This window comes from Haliotis rufescens, unplaced genomic scaffold (assembly GCF_023055435.1).
Source record: "Haliotis rufescens isolate VD_foot unplaced genomic scaffold, xgHalRufe1.0.p SCAF_8, whole genome shotgun sequence".
NCBI lineage: Eukaryota > Metazoa > Mollusca > Gastropoda > Lepetellida > Haliotidae > Haliotis > Haliotis rufescens.
The window spans coordinates 13,709,260-13,731,973 of NW_025964372.1; the positions used below are offsets into that span (position 1 = coordinate 13,709,260).

The 22,714-nt window shown below is 39.6% G+C and overlaps 1 protein-coding gene across 1 annotated transcript in view; it reads right to left on the reverse strand.

Annotated features, from left to right (window-relative positions):
• LOC124149034 (acetylcholine receptor subunit beta-like 1) overlaps nucleotides 1-16,562 on the reverse strand; it is a 30,433-nt gene extending 13,871 nt beyond the window's left edge. Inside the window, exons 1-4 of the mRNA XM_046520365.2 lie at nucleotides 16,221-16,562; nucleotides 8,897-8,962; nucleotides 6,889-7,028; nucleotides 5,668-5,712 (exon numbers count right to left, since the gene is read on the reverse strand). Coding sequence (XP_046376321.2) covers nucleotides 5,668-5,712; nucleotides 6,889-7,028; nucleotides 8,897-8,945 — 234 coding nt within the window. The 5' untranslated portion in view covers nucleotides 8,946-8,962; nucleotides 16,221-16,562. The remainder of the gene's footprint in view (nucleotides 1-5,667; nucleotides 5,713-6,888; nucleotides 7,029-8,896; nucleotides 8,963-16,220) is intronic.
• Between the last annotated feature and the right edge of the window lie 6,152 nt (nucleotides 16,563-22,714).

The window sequence follows — 22,714 nt, forward strand, 5'->3', positions numbered from 1 at the left end:
CATGTGATCATGTTGAGGGTCAATACTGTACATGTGATCATGTCAATACTATACATGTGATCACGTTGAGGGTCAAAACTGTACATGTGATCAAGTCGAGGGTCAATACTGTACATGTGAAAATGTCACTACTATACATGGGATCACGTCGAGGGTCAATACTGTACATGTGATCACGTGATGGTGATTAGTGTACATGTGATCATGTCAATACTATACATGTGATCATGTCAATACTATACATGTGATCTTGTCGAGGGTCAAGACTGTACATGTGGTCAGGTCGAGGGTAAATGCTATACATCTGGTAAGGTCGAGGGTCAATACTATACATGTGATCATGTCTAGGGTCAATACTGTACATGTGATCATGTCAATACTATACATGTGATCACGTTGAGGGTCAATACTGTACATGTGATCACGTTGAGGGTCAATACTGTACATGTGATCATGTCAATACTATACATGTGATCACGTCAAGGGTCAATACTGTACATGTGATAATGTCAATACTATACATGTGATCACGTCGAGGGTCAATACTGTACATGTGATCATGTCGAGGGTCAATACTGTACATGTGATCATGTCAATACTATACATGTGATCACGTTGAGGGTTAATACTGTACATGTGATGATGTTGAGGGTCAATACTGTACATGTGATCATGTCAATACTATACATGTGATCACGTTGAGGGTCAAAACTGTACATGTGATCACGTCGAGGGTCAATACTGTACATGTGATAATGTCACTACTATACATGGGATCACGTCGAGGGTCAATACTGTACATGTGATCATGTCGAGGGTCAATACTGAACATGTGATAATGTCAATACTATACATGTGATCACGTCGAGGGTTAATACTGTACATGTGATCATGTTGAGGGTCAATACTGTACATGTGATCATGTCAATACTATACATGTGATCACGTTGAGGGTCAAAACTGTACATGTGATCACGTCGAGGGTCAATACTGTACATGTGATCACATCGAGGGTCAATACTGTTCATGTGATCACGTCAATACTATACATGTGATCATGTCGAGGGTCAATACTGTACATGTGATCATGTTGAGGGTCAATACTGTTCATGTGATCATGTCGAGGGTCAATACTGCACATGTGATCACGTCGAGAGTCAATACTGTTCAAGTGATCATGTTCAGGGTCAATACTGTAGATGTGATCACGTTGAGAGTCAATACTGTTCGTGTGATCATGTTGAGGGTTAATACCGTACATGTGATCACGTCGAGGGTCAATACTGTAGATGTGATCATGTCGAGGGTCAATACTGTACATGTGATCATGTCGAGGGTCAATACTGTACATGTGATCATGTCGAGGGTCAATATTGTACATGTGATCATGTCAATACTGTACATGTCATCATGTCGAAGGTCAATACTATACATGTGATCATGTCAATACTGTACATGTGATAATGTCAATACTATACATGTGATCATGTCAATACTATACATGGGATCATGTCGAGGGTCAATACTGTACATGTGATCATGTCAATACTGTACATGTGGTCATGTCGAGGGTCAATACTGTTCCTGTGATCATGTCTAGGGTCAATACTATCTATGTGATCATATAGAGGGTCAATACTGTAGATATGATCATTTCAATACTGTACATGTGATCATGTAGAGGGTCAAACAATACTGTACTTGTGATCATGTCGAGGGTCAATACTGTACATGTGGTCACATCGAGGGTCAATACTGTACATGTGATCGTGTCAATACTATACATGTGGTCATGTCGAGGGTCAATACTGTACATGTGATCATGTCGAGGGTCAATACTGTACATGGGATCATGTAGAGGGTCAATACTGTACATGTGCTCATGTCGAGGGTCAATACTGTACATGTGATCATGTAGTGGGTCAATACTGTACATGTGATCATGTCAAGGGTTAATACTGTCCATGTGATCACGTCTAGGGTCAATACTGTACATGTGATCATGTAGAGGGTCAATACTGTACATGTGATCATGTGGAGGGTCAATACTGTTCATGTTATCATGTCGAGGGTCAATGCTGTACATGTGATCATGTGGAGGGTCAATACTGTACATGTGATCATGTCGAGGGTCAATGCTGTACATGTGATAATGTCAATACTATACATGTGATCACGTCGAGGGTCAATACTGTACATGTGATCATGTAGAAGGTCAATACTGTACATGTGATCATGTAGAGGGTCAATACTGTACATTTGCTCATGTCGCGGGGTCAATACTGTACATGTGATCATGTAGAGGGTCAATACTGTACATGTGATCATGTCGAGGGTCAATACTGTACACGTGATCATGTCGAGAGTCAATACTGTTCATGTGATCATGTCGAGGGTCAATACTGTACATGTGATCATGTAGAGGGTCAATACTGTACATGTGATCACTTCAAGAGTCAAGTGATCAAGTCAATACTATACATGTGATCTTGTCGAGGGTCAAGACTGTACATGTGGTCAGGTCGAGGGTAAATGCTATACGTGTGGTAAGGTCGAGGGTCAATACTATACATGTGATCATCTCGAGGGTCAATACTGTACATGTGATCATGTCAATACTATACATGTGATCACGTTGAGGGTCAATACTGTACATGTGATCACATTGAGGGTCAATACTGTACATGTGATCATGTCAATACTATACATGTGATCACGTCAAGGGTCAATACTGTACATGTGATAATGTCAATACTATACATGTGATCACGTCGAGGGTCAATACTGTACATGTGATCATGTCGAGGGTCAATACTGTACATGTGATCATGTCAATACTATACATGTGATCACGTCGAGGGTTAATACTGTACATGTGATGATGTTGAGGGTCAATACTGTACATGTGATCATGTCAATACTATACATGTGATCACGTTGAGGGTCAAAACTGTACATGTGATCACGTCGAGGGTCAATACTGTACATGTTATAATGTCACTACTATACATGGGATCACGTCGAGGGTCAATACTGTACATGTGATCATGTCGAGGGTCAATACTGAACATGTGATAATGTCAATACTATACATGTGATCACGTCGAGGGTTAATACTGTACATGTGATCATGTTGAGGGTCAATACTGTACATGTGATAATGTCAATACTATACATGTGATGATGTCAAGGGTCAATACTGTACATGTTATCATGTCAATACTATACCGTGATCACGTCGAGGGTAAATACTGAACATGTGATGATGTCGAGGGTCATTCCTGATGATGTGATCATGTCAATAGTATACCGTGATCATGTCGAGGGTCAATACTGTACATGTGATCATGTCGAGGGTCAATACTGTAGATGTGATCATGTCAATAGTATACATGTGATCATGTCGAGGGTCAATACTGTACATGTGATCACGTTGAGGGTCAATACTGTAGATGTGATCATGTTAATACTATACATGTGGTCAGGTCGATGGCCAATACTATACATGTGATCATGTCGAGGGTCAATACTGTACATGTGATCATGTCAATAGTATACCGTGATCACGTTGAGGGTCAATACTGTACATGTGATCACGTTGAGGGTCAATACTGAAGATGTGATCATGTCAATACTATACATGTGATCACGTCGAGTGTAAATACTGAACATGTGATGATGTCGAGGGTCATTCCTGATGATGTGATCATGTCAATAGTATACCGTGATCATGTCGAGGGTCAATACTGTACATGTGATCATGTCGAGGGTCAATACTGTAGATGTGATCATGTCAATAGTATACATGTGATCATGTCGAGGGTCAATACTGTACATGTGATCACGTTGAGGGTCAATACTGTAGATGTGATCATGTTAATACTATACATGTGGTCAGGTCGATGGCCAATACTATACATGTGATCATGTCGAGGGTCAATACTGTACATGTGATCATGTCAATAGTATACCGTGATCACGTTGAGGGTCAATACTGTACATGTGATCACGTTGAGGGTCAATACTGTACATGTGATCACGTTGAGGGTCAATACTGTACATGTGATCATGTCAATAGTATACATGTGATCACGTTGAGGGTCAATACTGTACATGTGATCACGTTGAGGGTCAATACTGTAGATGTGATCATGTTAATACTATACATGTGGTCAGGTAGATGGCCAATACTATACATGTGATCATGTCGAGGGTCAATACTGTACATGTGATCATGTCAATAGTATACCGTGATCACGTCGAGGGTCAATACTGTACATGTGATCACAGTGAGGGTCAATACTGAACATGTTTTCAGGTCGAGGGTCAATACTGTACATGTTTCCAGGTCGAGGGTCAATACTGTACATGTTTTCAGGTCGAGGGTCAATACTGTACATGTTTTCAGGTGGAGGGTCAATACTGTACATGTTTTCAGGTCGAGGGTCAATACTGTACATGTTTTCGGGTCGAGGGCCAATACTGTACATGTGATCACGTCGAGGGTCAATACTGTACATGTTTTCAGGTCGAGGGTCAATACTGTAGATGTTTTCAGGTCGAGGGTCAATACTGTACATGCTGTCAGGTCGAGGGTCAATATTGTGCATGTTTTCAGGTCGAGGGTCAATACTGTACATGTTTTCAGGTCGAGGGCCAATACTGTACATGTTTTCAGGTCGAGGGTCAATACTGTACATGTGTTCAGGTCGAGGGTCAATACTGTACATGTTTTCAGGTCGAGGGTCAATACTGTACATGTTTTCAGGTCGAGGGTCAATACTATACAGGTGGCCATGTCAATGTCTATACAATTCACGTGATCATGGCAATGTGTCAATACTAGATATGTGGTCACGTCGAGGCTTAGTACTAAACATGTGATCATGTCAAGTGCCAATACCCTACATGTGATCACGTCGAGGTTAATTACTGCACACGTGATCACATCGAGAGCCAACATGTTAAAGCGTTCGCTCGTCACACCGAAGACCCGGGTTCGATTCCCGACATGGGTACAATGTGTGAAGCCCATTTCTGGTGTCCCCCGCCGTGATATTGCTGGAATATGGCTAAGAGCGGGGTAAAACCCTACTCACTCACTCACTCACTCACTGTACACGTGATCATATCAATGTGTCAATACTGGTTACATGTGACCATATTGTTATTTTAACTCAACACTTAGCAAACTCAGACATATTATACTGTGTTCTCCTAAGTAACTATACATCAGGGATGCCACAGGAATAGAATCTCACTAAATTAGCTATGAAAAAACCTCATATTTTCAAGTCGTCAGAAAAGATTGTCATGCACACAGATCCGATTTCATCTACTTTGGTAATATGAAACACATGTTTGTGATAATATTTTATGTTTATCACAAATATGGGATGCGGTGCATCTCTTCTTTTATGAGCAATTTCGTAGACTGATTAATGAGGCACCCGTAGTACGTTGTCAGTGACTGGTGAGAACTACACTACTGGACAGCCAATGCAAAACAATCCTTCCTGCGATCTCCATCGTTTGTATTTGAGATCAAAAGATAAGATTCATAAATATTATAAAACAATATTTATCGGATGGGCATAAATCGTATATATTTCATTTGCTGGATTTGTTTTTCATCATCATCATCATCGTCATCATTAATATACTCACAACCACCAAAGCCCCCGACAAGGACATGGTTTCCGAGCCGATGTTCTGCAAAGGATAAATGGCGTATTAGAAATACAGCGAAGGGTGGATTCATTAAAAGGGTTTCTTGTCATCTCTGTTGTCCTGCATCGCGTCCTGGTGGACTCAAAATAAGGGATCGCATGAATTGAACCAATGGTCGTGACTTGTATATTTGACAGCTATGTAACGTCATAGTTTTAACGAATGTGACCCCACTGGTCTGGTGGCAGTCAGTGGAGTTTGGAGCCACTCCTCTTGCAGAACTGCAAAGACTGTGAGATGCCACATGACATTGCGGCACACGACGTCTAAGTTGATCATTCAGATGGTTTTATTTATAATGTCAGGTCTTTCAGCTGGCCAAAACAGTTCTGGTATATTCCTATTCCTAACAAGATCCAATTGCACAAGACCTATGTGTTGGCGGGTGTGTTCCAACTTCTACTGACGACCAATCCTACGCGCAAAGGGTTCCACGACTTATCTCTACAACCTCACGAGGATGTTTCATGTTTTTTCATGTTTTTGTTGAGATCATTAGCAGCCTGTTGGGGTGAGTTCCCCGATCTAATCATGACTACCTCTTGCCATTTGTTCGCTACTGTCATGTATTGTCTCGTAATGATGACTACTTTTACGCAGCAGCAATTGTCCATCAATCTCCTACCATACAAGGCAATCCATGGGTGCTAGCTTTTCCGCGACATGGTAGCGACTGGATACATACTTTGGAATAATACTTTGCAGTTAGCCTTGAATATAATCCCCTACGAACTGTTCCTAACTTTTCATGCGATCTCTTTTTTTGTCCCATAAGAATATGTGTGTGAAATAATCACGGTATCGTTAGTATGATAACAAACTGATTTTATGAAGTGTTTAAATTTTCACAACTGTACGTGAACCATGCATATATTGAGGATGTTTTATCTCAATACATTTACAAAGGGAGACCCCGTTAATCCAGACATTACTGTTCTTATAGTCCGGATTAATGAATCATGGTACGTACTTTCGTCATAGACAGGCGTTCCCATCAGTAGTCCGTACCACAAGGTTTCCGGACTACCCAGGTTTCTGGACTAACAAAGTTTCCAGACTATCGAAGTCTCCGACTACCGAGGTTTCCGACTAGCAAAGTTTCCGACTATCGAGATTTCACTTCAGTTCACAGGCCGCAGGTGTGTAGGATACACTTACCACATCATTGAGAGCAAACAGCAAGATGGTGGACGTGACGACAGTGTTCTGTATCGGTCTGACGTCCACGCTGGTGTTGTTTCGAATGGAAGCCAGAAGAGCAATTTCATCACTCGAGTAGTCTCCCCTTGTTGCTGTGGCTACAACATTTTTTAGAATTGACTATTCAATTTTCGGAGGGTGAGAGGGGCTGGGATCACATGATGGGATGAATTTGAAAAGAGAATATATTACTTGTACAATTTGTTCCTCTGATTTGTTTGTTTGTTTGTTTATTTGTTGCTTAACGCCGCACTCAGCAATATTTCAGCTGTATGACGACGGTCTGTAAATAATCGAGTCTGGACCAGACAATCCAGTTATTGACATCATGAGCATCAATCCACGCAATTGGGATACGATGACATGCATCAACCACGTCAGCGAGCCTGACCACCCGATCCCGTTAGTCGCCTTTACGACAAGTATAGTCGCCTTCTACGGCAAGCATAGTTTGTTCCTCTGAAAGTAGTAGACACTATCACGTTTTTGTTCATCTCCAGCGAACAAGCGTTTTTTCGTTCAAACGAAAATACTTTGGCCAGTATTTTCGAAGTACCCACGTATATAAAATGATCAGTCCGTTTGAGAAAAGAAACTACGCAGTCGCCCAATATATATTTGAACAAGTTCATTATATCAACAGAAAGTTCATTTGTGATATTTCATAAAGCTGCGTTCACACAGTGCCGATTATGGCTCCCATTTGAGATCAGATAGCGCTACGACACGAAAAGTGAAAAAGTCGAATTACTATCCTCAATGATCTAGAATGTCCTATCATTGTCTGAACGCAGTCGTACACGTTCGTAACAGAGTCCTACGGATCGGGAAAGGTCCAGTGTGGTCGGCCATGCACTCCCGACAGTATGGTGCGTCCCGTAACATTCGGGAAACTCAGTCGATTTTGTCTAGTCGGATTACAATTGTGACTATGTCGTGACAGATTCTGCTTTATCGGATCAAAATCGTAACAATGTCCTGTGTTGTGTGAACGTTGTCCCGTGGATCGTGATGAACGGGCATGGTTTGGAGAAATTGTTCATTGCCGTTTCTTGTCGATTAAGTCCAGATTGCGTCATGATCTTGCCGAATGCGAACAGTCTTTGTCGGTTCACTGTCCGGTCACTGTCTGACCTCTGTCGGATCGCATTCGGGAGAATCGGGAAGCTATCGGGACAGATTCGGTCGTTTTTTACCATGCAGATGATACAAATCGGATCAGATTCGGATTGAGAACGGGAGAATCGGGATACTTCCTGAACAATATCTGATTGTTGTCGTGATAAGATAAATGTTTTTTATAAATTTGTGAATTTCCCGCTACGAATCACAGGATCTTGATCAAACTTTTGACATTTTTTTATCGGGAATGGTCCTTTCCAGGACGGCAGTGAAAATCCTGAAAGTGTGACTAAGCCCTTAGCCGCTTGCAACAGCCCGGTCTAATGCCGGCTTTATAGTACTAGGCTACTAGCCCAGTGATATGAGATACCACGCCGCGGTTCTCCGGGCAGACACTATCCACGAGACCACGGAGATGGCCCGGTCGAACGAGTGGACTTCATGGATATAGCGGGACATCGTTACTCGGTTCGTTGTTCATTATATCAAAACCTGCTTTGTCGTCATGTAGCAGGCACATTGCTGAGTACGGCGTTAAACAACGACCCAAAGAAACACTATTCACAAGATCACGTAAGGTAGATAGCACTCCTGTAGGAACAATCACAACCCGTGTTCGTGTGTTTCACCAAAGTGGTTAACGTCTTCCACTTGCATCACTTCGGGCGTTCTCCTACACTAGCTGACACGCCGAGCTATAACTGGAACGCTGTTCCAATCGGCGTTAAACCCAACTCCCTCACTCACTCTGTAGGAACACTTTGAACATCCTTGTTTTACGACATCGTGTTCGATATATTAGACGTTTGTGATATCAGAAGGAGAAATGTATCAAATATCCTACCAAGGAGAAGAATCGCCAAAGTCAGATGTAGGAGGTAGGCCATCTTCATCCTTAGTTTGAACAAATCTGAAAAGTAAACAGTGACACTATTGATCAGAAACAAACACGGTATGAATCAATAACTGATATAGAAATGTTTCATTTACGGTGCATTGGAAGTTATAATCCTCTGTACAACACTGCCTGCGGTAGCGCCGTAATTCAATCTTATCACACAATTAAATATTTACACAACCCTTTGATATAGAAATATTTCATTTACGGTGTTTTGGAAGTTATCATCCGCTATACAACACTGCCAGCGGTAGCGTCGTAATCCAATGCTGTAACAGTTAAATATTTACACTTACTACTCGCCCGGGTGGAGATCACCGCTATATTACACATTGTGTAATACCAAATCACGTGCTTATGTACTGCGGGAACAAGTTTCGCTAACAAATATTGAAAACTCCCAACATCACTGGGCATTTTCAATGGCATTGCGTGGAGAGATGATAGATCACTGAGATGAACTTATTGCACTCGATGCCCCCAGCAACAGTGTTGCTATGAGTCGTCACATGTCATCCACAAGGCGATTGTAGCGCCACGACAGCCGTAAGTCTATGTATAAGTATGGGAGTTACGATACCTTTAGCGCTACGATCACTTTATGGAACGGACCCCTGAATTCTGAAGGCGGGCCGTTGTATGGTATTAAATTAATAAGTATCAACGTTTGACGTGTTTGAAGTATTATTCTGTTAAACCCAATTGGAGTAAGCAGGATCATATAGTTGTCTGGCTATTCACACGCAACAGTGAAATTAAATTTTTGTGTGGCTGTCTACCGGAAGTTTATTTTTCAGCACAAATGAAAGCCTTGCTACGTCATGTCTCCCTACCTAACACAGACGGACGTTTCAACCCCACATGTAATTGCGACTTCAAAAGTATTTCCGAGTTTGCAGAATCATATTTTGAAAAATATTTGGGGTCATCAAAATTCTTTATCATATATTTGAAGATGATTATATACACAATTAACCAACAATTCTTGAAAACTACGAGACGGTGTTGGAAGCGAAAGAATACACGGTGGTAAAATAACAAAAGTGGCGCTTGCAAAACGAAGAGTCTCGATTGACGAGCTAAATGAGAAATTTATAGTTTATAACGAAACATTTGCAAGAGAATAACAAACGGCAAGAAACGATATTAACTTAATAAATGACCATCTATCATTATTTTGCCTTGTCAATGAGCGAAAAAAAAGGAAGTCAACAGTTTGTGTACGGGCCAGACACTTACGATAAAGGGAGACAATTTGCGGAGAAGTAGTTCCAGTATGACAAGTGAAATACCATGTTTCTCCCATTGAGTGACGGGTGGAAAGGAGATATTTTTACGAGTGGCGTAGCCACGAGTGAAAATAACTCCATTTCACCCGTCACGAGAAAGAGACAAACATGATATTTCACGAAACATATGGAATATCCTATTTATCATATACATTTTCTATAGTTGTCTACAGGAAAATTAAATTATTTCATTACAAATTTAAAACCTTGAAACGTGAATTCTCCCTACCTAACACACAGGGACGGGTTACTACCCCTTGTATTTGCGACTTAAAAAGTGGTTTCGTGTTTACAAATTCTTAAAACTTGTAACTGTAAGTATACAAAAATATTTTGCGTAAAAAACATTCTTATCCTACAATAAGAAAAGACTATTCTTTAAAACAACGAGACTGGTGTTGGAAGAGAAAGAATACACATTGGTCAGGTGATAAAAATGGCGCTTTTGGGAAACTAACAGTATCGATTGAAGAGTTAAATGAGAAATTTACAGTTTATAACGAAACATTTTCCAGAGAATAACAAGAAGTGATATTAACTTCATAAATGACCATCTGTCATTACTTTGCCTTGTCAGTTCGGAACTAACGTAAAACGGACGTCATCAGTTTGTGTACGTGCAAGACATTTACCGGGGGTACAATATTGAAGTGAGGCAATTTGAGGGGAGGTAACTCTTATATGACAATAGTTCCGTCAAAGTGTCATGTTCACTACAGTGAAATATCAACTTTTATGCTCACTGCAATGAAAAAAGCACTTTTCTTAACTTTCAAACTGAAGTAGACAATAATTATATAAACGGCAGGTAACAAATAAATTACTAAACTCCCGTGTAATACCAATATTATGAAACTCGTCAATAGTTCTTGTTCTTCTTATATTATATCAACCCTTTGTCACTCATTGCAATGTAAAACTAATAACTTTTAAAAATAAGTAATCACTACTAATTATAGCATTACTGTCAGTCAGAGAATATTAAAGAATGTTTCACTGTAATGCTTTTGTACATATATTTTTTAATCATATTCAGAAACAAACATTTGGAATTAAAGGATGAACAGCTGAGAATAATGAAGTTAGTTTATCTTTTTTAACAAATAATTTTAACATTGCTTTACATTGTCTTTGTAAAAGTGTTACCATAACGATTATTACACAATGAGTTAAAATATAAAGTTATCGTTCTTATTTGAAGTTGTTCTGATGTTCATACGCCAATATGAAATCCTTCGAGAAGGACACGAGTCTATATTCGGATTGTTCCGGAATGACACGAGTGTGGCCCCGAATGAAATACACTAAAGTGTATGTAATCGAATCAGGTATTATATCGATGTGGGGTTTGGACGAATTACGTTCTAAGTAAACACAGCATATTTGTCAAATATCTTTTGTTTAAGATGTCTCACATAACATTTTTGGACAATTATTTTGTTACACAACATGGGTGTTCGAAATGAGAACGATCATTCCGAGTACTCAATAACGTTGATGATATATTTTCAGGATTATTGGGAATATGTTATCATTTTGTTCAAAATCTCCCCCGCCCGTCCCGAGTATATCAGACGGGCCGACATGAAATCTTTATTGACTCTTTATTGGCTGTACACAGTTAGTTCTCATAACGCTGATGGATCTAAGGTGTTGAGGAACGTAATATGTTCGTGAAATTCGCTGAAGATCAATAATCAATTTGTAGACTACTTTGTTTGAAAGTGTTTTATTTGTTTGGCGACGAGTATTGATTACTTGTGGAATTGATTGAGAACTAACTTTTCTATTACTACTATTGACAATATATTTGCTCGAAGCAAGATATTCAGTAATCTCCTGTCGCAGAGACTATGAGTCACCCACACCATTAATGGAGTTCTGGCAGTAGTTGATGAGCTAGTAGCAGTGTCAACTGAAACATCCCGACTAGACACGTTCCAAGTCATATAATAAACTGGCACTTTCACTAAGTAACGCACATAGATCAACATGCAACTTCTGCGCTTTCAACTGCTGTATTTATCTTTCTTTGTTCTTTGTTTAACGCCGCATTCAGCAATATTCCAGCTAAATGATGGCAGTCTTTAAATAATCGAATCTGGACCAGACAATCCAGTGATCGATATAATGAGCATTAATCCACGCAATTGGGATACGATGACATGCATCAAGCAAGTCAGCGAGCCTGACATGGCCAACCGATCACGTTAGTCACCTCTGACGACAAGCATAGTCACCTTTCACGACAAGCATGTGTTGCTGAAGACCTATTCTACCCCGGATCTTCACGACAAGCATGTGTTGCTGAAGACCTATTCTACCCCGGATCTTCACGGTCCTTATGCCAAGGGTTAATAGGGGGCTGGTCCAAAAGTTCTAAGCCTGACTAATTTTCAACTATGGGCCTTAAACAAAGTGAACTAGTCAATGTAGTACATTGTTTGAGCAGTTCATTGAAAGTGTATTGGCCTGTTGAGGTCGTTTGTATATTTTTGACAGCTAGTTGAACGTGACAGGTGTCCAAATGGACACAGAAATGGAAAAGAACGAGTACCGAGCAGTCATCAAGTTTTTGACTTTAGAGAAAGGTACTCCCCAAGAAATTCATGACCGCACATCACAAGTGTATGAGGATAAGTGCCCTACCTATTCCACTGTTAAACGTTGCATTGGGCAGCTATGTTTAAGACCGGGAGAACAAGCCTTGATGGGGACTCTAGGTCTGGACGTCCCTCAACTTCCATCAATTAAGATTCAATTAAGGAGAAACTTACACTGTCCGATAGACGTATAAACATTGCTGAACTTGAGGAAGACACAGGTTGAAGGCATGGATCCATTGAAACTATTATTCATGAACATTTACAGATGAATATGATATCTGCTCTTTGGGTGTCAAAGTTTCTAAATTCTGATTATTTATTCTGGTTATTCCGCGCCAGCCAAAAGTGATTTTGTAAAACAAATCATTTACTGTCGCTATCAATATAGATATAGTATACAAAATACTGTGATAAACACGTGTTGGCAATACATCTTTAAAATTTCAAACTAACGGGATTGGGAGGTAAGACCAGCTGACTTGGTTGATGCATGTCATCGTTTCCCAATTGCGTAGATCGGTGCTCGTGATGTCAATCACTTGATTGTCTGGTCCAGATTCAGTCATTTACCAACTGCCGATATAAAACTGGAAACTTTGCTGGTTCGGCGTTAAACAACAAACAACACCATTATTGTTCTGATTACGATATAAAACTGGAAACTATGCTGGTTCGGCGTTAAACAACAAACAACAACATTATTGTTCTGATTACGTAAGGTGACGTCAGAAGCAATGGGTAGCCTCAAATGGTCAATGTGACGTCATTTACCTTCAACATAAAAAATCATCATTGCAAATGTTAAAGCGTCGGAAACTTATTTCATTCGACTTGGCTACGTTTATGGGTAATATAATACATATTGAGGAATGAATTATTATTGTAATGCGTTAATTTATTATTGTCTTAACTTGACGTATGCTGGACACCCAGTTAAGTTGGAAAGTTCACATTGTCTTAAATTTCAAGGTAAATTAAAGTGACGCCCACTCTAAATTTCCAGATCAGTGATCAGAGTGAGTGAGTTTAGTTTAACGCCGCTTTTAACATTATTCCAGTTATAACACGGTGCGTCAATGTGGGAGTAAAGTGATGCAGGTCTCAGACGTTTACATCAAGATGAATAGTGTATTAAGATACTGTTATGTATTTAACACATGCATTGTTGGGTAAATACATTCCAAAAGACTCGTGAAGATCCGGGGTAGAATAGGTCTTCAGCAACCCATGCTTGCCCTAAAAGGCGACTATGCTTGTCGTAAGAGGCGACTAACGGGATGGGGTGGTCAGGCTCGCTGACTTGGTTGATGCATGTCATCGATCCCAATTGTGTGGATCGATGCTTATGGTGTCAATCACTGGAATGTCTAATCCAGACTCGATTATTTACAGACCGCCGTCATATAGCCGGAATATTGCTGAGTGCGGCGTTAAACAACAAACACACAAACAAACAAAACAGACATACCAAAATGTGTTTTTTAGTAATATATTTAGGTTGTGGGTCATGTGTACAAGAGGTATATTCGAATTTCATATTGGATTTGGCAGCCATATTTGTTTGTTTGAGTGGAACCATATTTGAAAATATTTGGAATGGTATAACCTACAACTGTTGTAATTTCACGCTTTTAAGACAAAATGCACATTCTTTTCGCGAAAAGACTGGTCTACAGGCCATAGTTTGTTTTATTTTCTTGGGGAATACTATGCCACCTCATCTGTACTCGAACAATTGGTACGGTGCGCCGTTAGATGCCCGGTTTTTCCTCGATCCCACAGTAAGTTATTGTCCAAGTATCAGTGCTGGAGGTTCAACTGTCAAACTACTAATATCGTTTATCCTAACTGTAAACTACCGGGAAAAAGAAAGTATACCCCCTTGTTTGATGGTGACTAGATATGAAACAAACAATAAATAGTTAGTCGATAGTGATGTGTTTGATACGGGTATCATAGATGTCTAGTATAATGTTTTGGTCAAATCCAATTTCCAAGTGTATAATCATTTTTGACCGACAGGCTAGGTACATATTTGTGTAACGGTCCGTTTAAACACGAGCAGCCTCTTTGAAAGTATTCTTGGGTTCTTATACATGTGTGACCTCATACTTCTAACACATTTTCACTTTAATATTCTCTGTTATGTTTAGTTATACGTAAATAATTTTAGTGGCAGTAGAAACTGTCCTAAATATATCTATGGTACAGCAAATGATGTAACTACACGTATCAAGTGCTGTCGTGGCCAGGTTTGAACAACAGCTAACAGCTCTTCAGAATCGATTTGAACTAGAGTTATCTGCCCTTGGCTACATGAACATGGCAGATTTGATCGTTCTGGAAGTTTCTGGGTGCGTATTCTTGTTTGCATGGCTGTCAGAACAGAAGATAGCTTTCTTACTCTCAATGTTATATGTACATATCATGTTGAGGATTTACATATCAAAGTTATAATGACGACCGGAATATTTAATTGAACGTATCCATTCCTATTTTACAATTATACGTGGCGAGTTTGGAGTTTGAGATAAATATGATTTTCATATGGGAAACCCTACATACACTGACGGATGGTCAGTAAAGCTTATTGCCATGTAAAGCTGTCTGGTTGAATTAAAATGTTTAAATTAAAATTTCATGTTTCCAACATTCGATTGATAAATAATTACATTATGTTCTAAACTATAACAAAGATATGTAGAGTTTGTGGGTAAGTTAAAAAAGAGTGAATGAGCATGGGTTTACGCCGCTTTTAGCAATATTCAAGCAATATCACGGCGGGGAACACATGAAAATGGGCTCCACACATTGTACCCACCCGGGCTTGGGCTACCCCACCGCCCATTGTGGGTAAGTTAACAAAACGTTTCCAATCCAATGTTATCCTGAATGACTTTATAGAATCTCGCTTTGCTTGAATCTATCAGAGTTCGATTTGGTCTTCAAGAAGTGATCCTATGAGATGTTTCAGACAAAAATGACTGTTTAGTCCAGATTTCAACAGCAGTCAACACGCAGTCAACACGCAGTCAACACGAAGTCAACAGCAGTCCAAAGTTCCCAACCTTAAGTTAGCCGCTTCTTATGACAAACATAGGATCTGGGAACCAATTCTATTTCCGAATCACCATGGGTGAAGTTGGTGCACTATAATCTTGGTAAATGTAAGTCTTTGATTGCCTGTTTTGACTGTCGTGTGAAAGAAACGCCAGTCAGTAAGCTTCAAACACATTTCTTTTATGAAGACTATCACAGAGAAGAAGGTCTATTTTCTGTTTCAGAAGTTTCTTTAATGATAACTATATGACAACATAATAATAATAATAATAATAATAATTGACAAAAACTACGGAATAGGTCTTATATACTCACTGTCACGGGTAGCCGACTGCCCGCTGGTGTCCCACAGACGATCACAACTCTCTCATCTTCACTTCACACATTCAAGATTCAATGGAAGAGCTATTCATATTTCATTCTATTTCACTACCGTTTTGAATCTCACTTCAACAGATAACTGACAGTGCATCCAGAATTGACGGCGGTCGTTCGTCATACAAAGGGAAAGTTATACCGATGACGGCCATGAGGTGGCTGTTCATATTCGCTGCACCTTTTGTATTAGAACTGGGTACGAGGTACAATAGATTAATCCAAAGTCGATCAGATTGTGGTCAGTCTGGGAATGTAAACAGCAGAACTAATATGACACGTTTGACAAGTACAGGCGGCTAATGGTCTTACTTGAACAATATGCGTAAAACGATTTCTGCGATGTGTATGGGACCTGAACGATTTATAAAAAGCAAGCTCGTATTGAGGCTATGATAACAAAGCTATATTTGATTGGGAGTGGACGTCAATATAGTAATTTCGCAAACAATTTGATTGTTGTATGTATTAATTTGTTAATGAATCCACAATGTTATATATGCTGTCTGTTATCATTAAACTGTTGGTGGTGTATGGAATGTGTTTGTGACGTTAATGCAAATGGTCCTCACTGCCTAGCAACAATAAACAATTGAGGCTTGTATATGGAATTGATACACACAATCCGTGTCTGTAGTTTGTTAGACACAAGGTACATGGCAGGTTCCATCTCGATCTAGCAGGTTTAATGTCCTAAACATATTACGTTCCTCAAAATCTGTTTGGATTCTGGAAAGTTTAATAAGTCCCCAGCAACCCATGCTTGTCGTAAAAGGCGGCTAAATAGATCAGGTAATGGGGCTTGGTTGATTGCGTGTCATGTTTATTTGTTTGTTGTCTAACGCCGCACTCAGCAATGTTAACGTTCCATCCACATGACGGCGGTCTGTAAATAATCGAGTCTTGACCAGACAATCCAGTGATTGACATCATGAGTATCGATTAACACGATTGTGATACGATGACTGGCACGATTCATTTAGATTCAACTTACGACAAGCATAGTCGCCTCTTTCGGCAAGCAAGGGTTGCTGAACACCCATTCTCATCTGGATCTTCACGGGTTGCGTGTCATATCCGATTTGCGTAGATAGATGTTCATGGTGACGATCACTGGATTGTCTGGTCCAGACTCGAGATTGTACACAGTCCTCTGACACAAAGCTGGTGTATTGCGGAGTCGTTAAACAAACAAGTCATGTAGGTAATATTTGTTACCACCTACCGCCTCATTTAATAAATCCCATATGCTCTCATGAACATTAATTTATGACAGTGTCCACGCCAGAAATGTCCATGTCCGAGTGCTCAGTGCTTCGAGATTTACACTATTTGGAGCGCGATGTAGACATTATTTAAGTCACATGGAATACGTTATTAATGTGGCTCATTAAACACAATCTGTTACGACTTAGTAAATATGTTTTCCTTTGTTCGTGGTTACATAACAAAACCCACACAAAACGTCGGGCAAAGGACTTGACCTGGTCTAAATATCAGAAAATATTGTATGAGAACCTCTAAATCAGACTTGGCACATTTTAGCCTTATCTCTGCATTTTGTGAAAAATAAATCTAATTCTCATTCCTGAGAAGGTATCTTAAATATTTATTTCTGAAAGTGTCACTCATTTCTTAGCTCACGCCCAAAGGGTTCTTATCCTTGTTAGTTGCGTCCCTTGGGCACGCCAGAAACCCATGATTTTGGGTTCGAATCCCGGTTCGCCCCGATTATGTTTCTAGGTTTGTCAGTACCATACCCGTGTTTATGGGTTTCACCGAAGTGGTAAACGTTACAGACCTGCATCACTTCGGGCTTTCCTCCCACATTAAGCTGACACGCCGCGATATAACTGTAAAAAGCGGCGTTAAACCCAACTCACTCACTATATCACCAACTACCTAAAACATGTATCATTATGGGCGACTTAAATGGTCACAACCCGCTCTGGGGTGGTAGAGATACAAACTCTAAGGGGAAAATCCTTGAAGAGTTTATTTCAAGTGAGGATTTATGTATCTCGAATGATGATTCACACACCTATTTACACCCTGCAACTGGTACATACTCTTCACTTGATTTGGCACTCACAGATTCCAGCTTGTATAATGAATTTGAATGGTCAGTTTATGATGACCTGTGTGGAAGTGATCACTTTCCAACAATACTCTCACCTGTTCATCCAGCTGATGTTCAAACTTCGTCATGATATAATTTTACGAAGGTCAACTGGTCTTTGTTTGAAACGTTATTCAAAAGCACTCTAAAAGCCGATCAGCTACTAAAGCATTTACCTGACACATGTCTTGAAGTACTGTTAAGTCTTTTTGACAATATATGAACATCTGGAAATGTCCCTTCATCTTGGCGGAATGCTGTTATCATTCCTATACCTATTCCTGGTCAGGATCATACTGATCCGTCAAATTATAGGCCAATATCACTTACTAGCTGCGTTTGTAAGACCATGGAAAGAATTGTCAACAACAGATTAATATGGTACTTTGAAACCAATAATCTTATAACAAATATTCAATATGGTTTTAGGAAAAATAGAAGAACTGTTGACCATTTGGTTAGATTGGAAACATTTGTGAATAATGCTATAATTGCTAAAAACAACACGATGTGTCGATATTTTTCAACTTAGAAAAGGCATATGATACAACCTGGAAACATGGGATTGTGAAAAATCTTTATGTAATGGGATTGAGAGGACATATGCCTAATTTTATATCACAGTTTTTAACAAATAGGCATTTCCAGGTTCGAATGGATTCAATCTTGTCAGATATTTATGATCAAGACCAAGGTGTCCAACAAGGTAGCATATTATCAGTGACGTTGTTCAGTATAAAAATTAATAGTCTATCTATGGTTTTAGCTGACTCTGTTGATGGGTCATTATTTGTTGATGATTTTAATTTATCATGTCGAGGTAAAAATATGCACACGATTGAAAGACAGTTGCAGCTTTGTCTCAATAAAATTGATGATTGGTCAGAACATAATGGCTTTAAATTTTCCAAATCAAAAACAAATTGCATTCATTTCTGTCGAAAATATAAACCACATAGTGATCCTGACTTACATCTAGCAGGCACACCAATTAAAGTTGTAAAAGAAGCTACATTTTGAGGTATAATTTTCGACTACCATCTCACCTTTTTACCACAAATTAAATATCTTAAAACAAAATGCCTGAAGGCCCTAGATCTATTAAAAGTTGTTTCAAATTCCAAGTAAAGAGGGGATCAGTCAACCCTTCTTCACTTGTACAGATCACTCATACGTTCTTAACTCGATTATGGCTCTATTATGGTATTATTATGGTTCGTTCGGTTCTGTTCGGATGAACAAAACCTTCCAAATGGCGTGCTGGTTTTCTTGGGGGAATTAGTCAGCAAAGAGCCGGAGTCACAGGAGACTAATTTTATTTACAAGAACAATTAACAATGAACAATATCTTAAAATATAGCTGAGGGTGCCACAGAGAGTCGGTACAACCCTCTGGGCTGTGGGAGAGAGATCTGCTTGGTATGAGCGTCAAACCCAAACTGCCTAACATTTTGCCTCAGTATGTATTTAACAAAAAATTAAACAATAAAAAGGAATATGATTGGTTGATACACGATGGGTTGTGCCCTATGCTAATGAATGGCTAGACAGAGGTGAATACTTAATCCTGTTAATCCTGTTGGCACTAATCTTGTTGACATATTTACTGGGTGCTTGGAAAGAGATTATGGTCTCATTATAGACGAGCTTGTATGGGGTCTAATGAGTCCAAATTGAAGTAATTGCTGAATGTTATTCTAATATAGGTGATGACAGATTGACTTAAATAAAATAGTTCAAGGCAATCTTAAAGACTATGTAGACATATCTTTTGTCTGGGAGATGGGATCTTGATACCTTAGGCTAGCATTGATCTAGTTGTCATAGCGACTGATTTATGACAGCTCCACCATCAGGTGGAGCCTGCAAAAGCAATCTTAAACGTTATGATTCCATCCACAATCAAGGTCTCAGCTCTGCTTAGGATCTTTTCGAACTTCACCCATTGACAAGTCTGTACGTTGAGGCCGATCATCTTCCCAAGGCAAGAGAGTTAACTGACTATAAAAGTCCAGTTTCCACCCTTGCCGAACTAGGTTGGTATTATGGAGTTAGATTTTGAGTCTACGCATAGTCCAATCAAAATCGCGCAACAAAATCGAAATCCGGTTCGTAAACTGTCATGCAGATTTCGGTCGATTGCAGCATTTGCACAGCATGTGCACCACTAACTCGTTGTCAACAGATATTTTCCAAATCTTTTCAAGTTTTTAATCAAGGTGCTCATGTGATTTGATGCAGTTCGCGATGTAAGACCCGTTTTCTCACAATATAGATCTTGATTGTCCATCATATCGTCTTGATTAGGCGCCGCCATTTTGTTTGAAGCAAATGCAAGCGATACGAGAGGTGGAATCTGATTGGTCCATAGGAGAGGCATAGAAGGGATTTAACTCGTAACAGCCACTGGTGGCGCAACGATTGAGCCCAGGAATTCCAGCCTAGTTCGGCAAGGGTGGAAACTGGACTTTTAAAGTCAGTTAACTCCCTTGCCTCGGGAAGATGATGCCGATGAGCCATCTCTGAAACAACGCCGTATAAAACTATCTCTACAATATATCACAAAACTGTATTCTAATGAGTCAAACCCTGCTTTCAACTGTGTATTAAATCCCCTTTATGAAGATCTGTCTACAAAAAAATCATATCTTATTCCGCCTCTTGGAATAAGACTTAAACCTTTCATTTGTGCTGCCAATATTGAACTTGAATCTATATCTCCTTTCCGGCTGCTTTCCTCTCCCTCTTGGCAATTGGTAAAGCCACAATTAGACCTCTCATTGGCCAAACTAAAGAAATCAGAAACAAAACAATTAGAGTATTAACAGGAATATAATCAGTTACGAAATACAAACAATACAGTAAACAACGGTTATAACGAACTCAAAGGGACCACTAATTTCAGTTCGTTATAACCGTAATTCGTTATAAGCATATGTACAGCATAACTACAGCATACAGTCGGGACTAAAAAGTTAGTTCGTTATATCCGTTAGTTCGTTATAAGCGTGTTCGTTATAACCGTAGTTTACTGTACTTACAAATCAATATTTACAGATGGATCCAAGGATGATGATGCTGTTGCCACTGACACTATCGTTGGATCCAGAACTTTATCAACCAGATTACCTGATCACTCTTTCATATTCACAGCCGAATCAAAGCCAATTGTAACTGCTCTGGAATATATAACAGTCTAAACATCAGAAGTTCATTATTTTTTTAGACTCTCTGTCCTGTCTTCAGGGTATTCAAAATAATTCGTGCCAACATCCAATTTTACTCTACATCATTGAACTACATACTGACCTTGCTACTGGCCAATACGACATCGTTTTCTGTTGGTTGCCCAGCCATGTTGGAATCACTGGCAACTCATTGGCTAATGCTGCTGCAAAGGCAGCACTCAACAAATCTGTGACACCACTTCTGGTCCCATACAGTGATTATAAACCTGTCATTAGATGTTTCATCAGAGATCTGATGCAGAAGAAGTGGGACACCGAAGTGAGTATCAATAAGTTACATGAAATCAAACTTAATATTGGCTACACCTACTCGGGTTGTCAGTCCAGAATTGACGAGGACAACATGCGACGATGTCGTATTGGCCATTCAAGCTATACTCACGAATATTTATTGAAGGGTGAGGATCCTCCATTTTGTATCCCGTGTGATGAAAGAATAACCATCAAGCATATCCTGCTTGACTATGTTGATTTTTCCATCACAAGGGATAAGTATTTCAAAGTTTCTTCGACAAAGGATCTTTTTAATAGCAGTAGTACTCATTTAATTCTTTCTTTTTTTTAAAATAAATAGAATTGTATAACAAATTATGTTGATAGGTCTTGTACAAAAATTATTTTTAAATTTAGGTGGAATATATTTATATCTGAGATTGGTTATTGGCTGTGGGTAAGTTAACTAAACGTTTCCAATCCAATGTTATCCTAAATGACTTTGTTATCCTAAATGAATCTCGCTTCGCTTGAATCTATCAGAGTTCGATTTGGTCTTCAAGAAGTGATCCAGTGAGATGTTTCAAACAGAAATGACTGTTCAGTCCAAATGTCAACACGCAGTCAAAAGCAGTCAACACACAGTCAAAAGCAGTCAACACGCAGTCAACACGTAGCCCACACGCTCAACACGCAGTCAACACGCAGTCAACAGCAGTCAATAGGCAGTCAACACGCAGTCAACAGCAGTCAATAGAAGTCAACACGCAATCAACACGCAGTCAACACGCAGTCCACACGCAGTCCACACGCTCAACACGCAGTGAACAGCAGTCAACACGCAGTCAACGCGC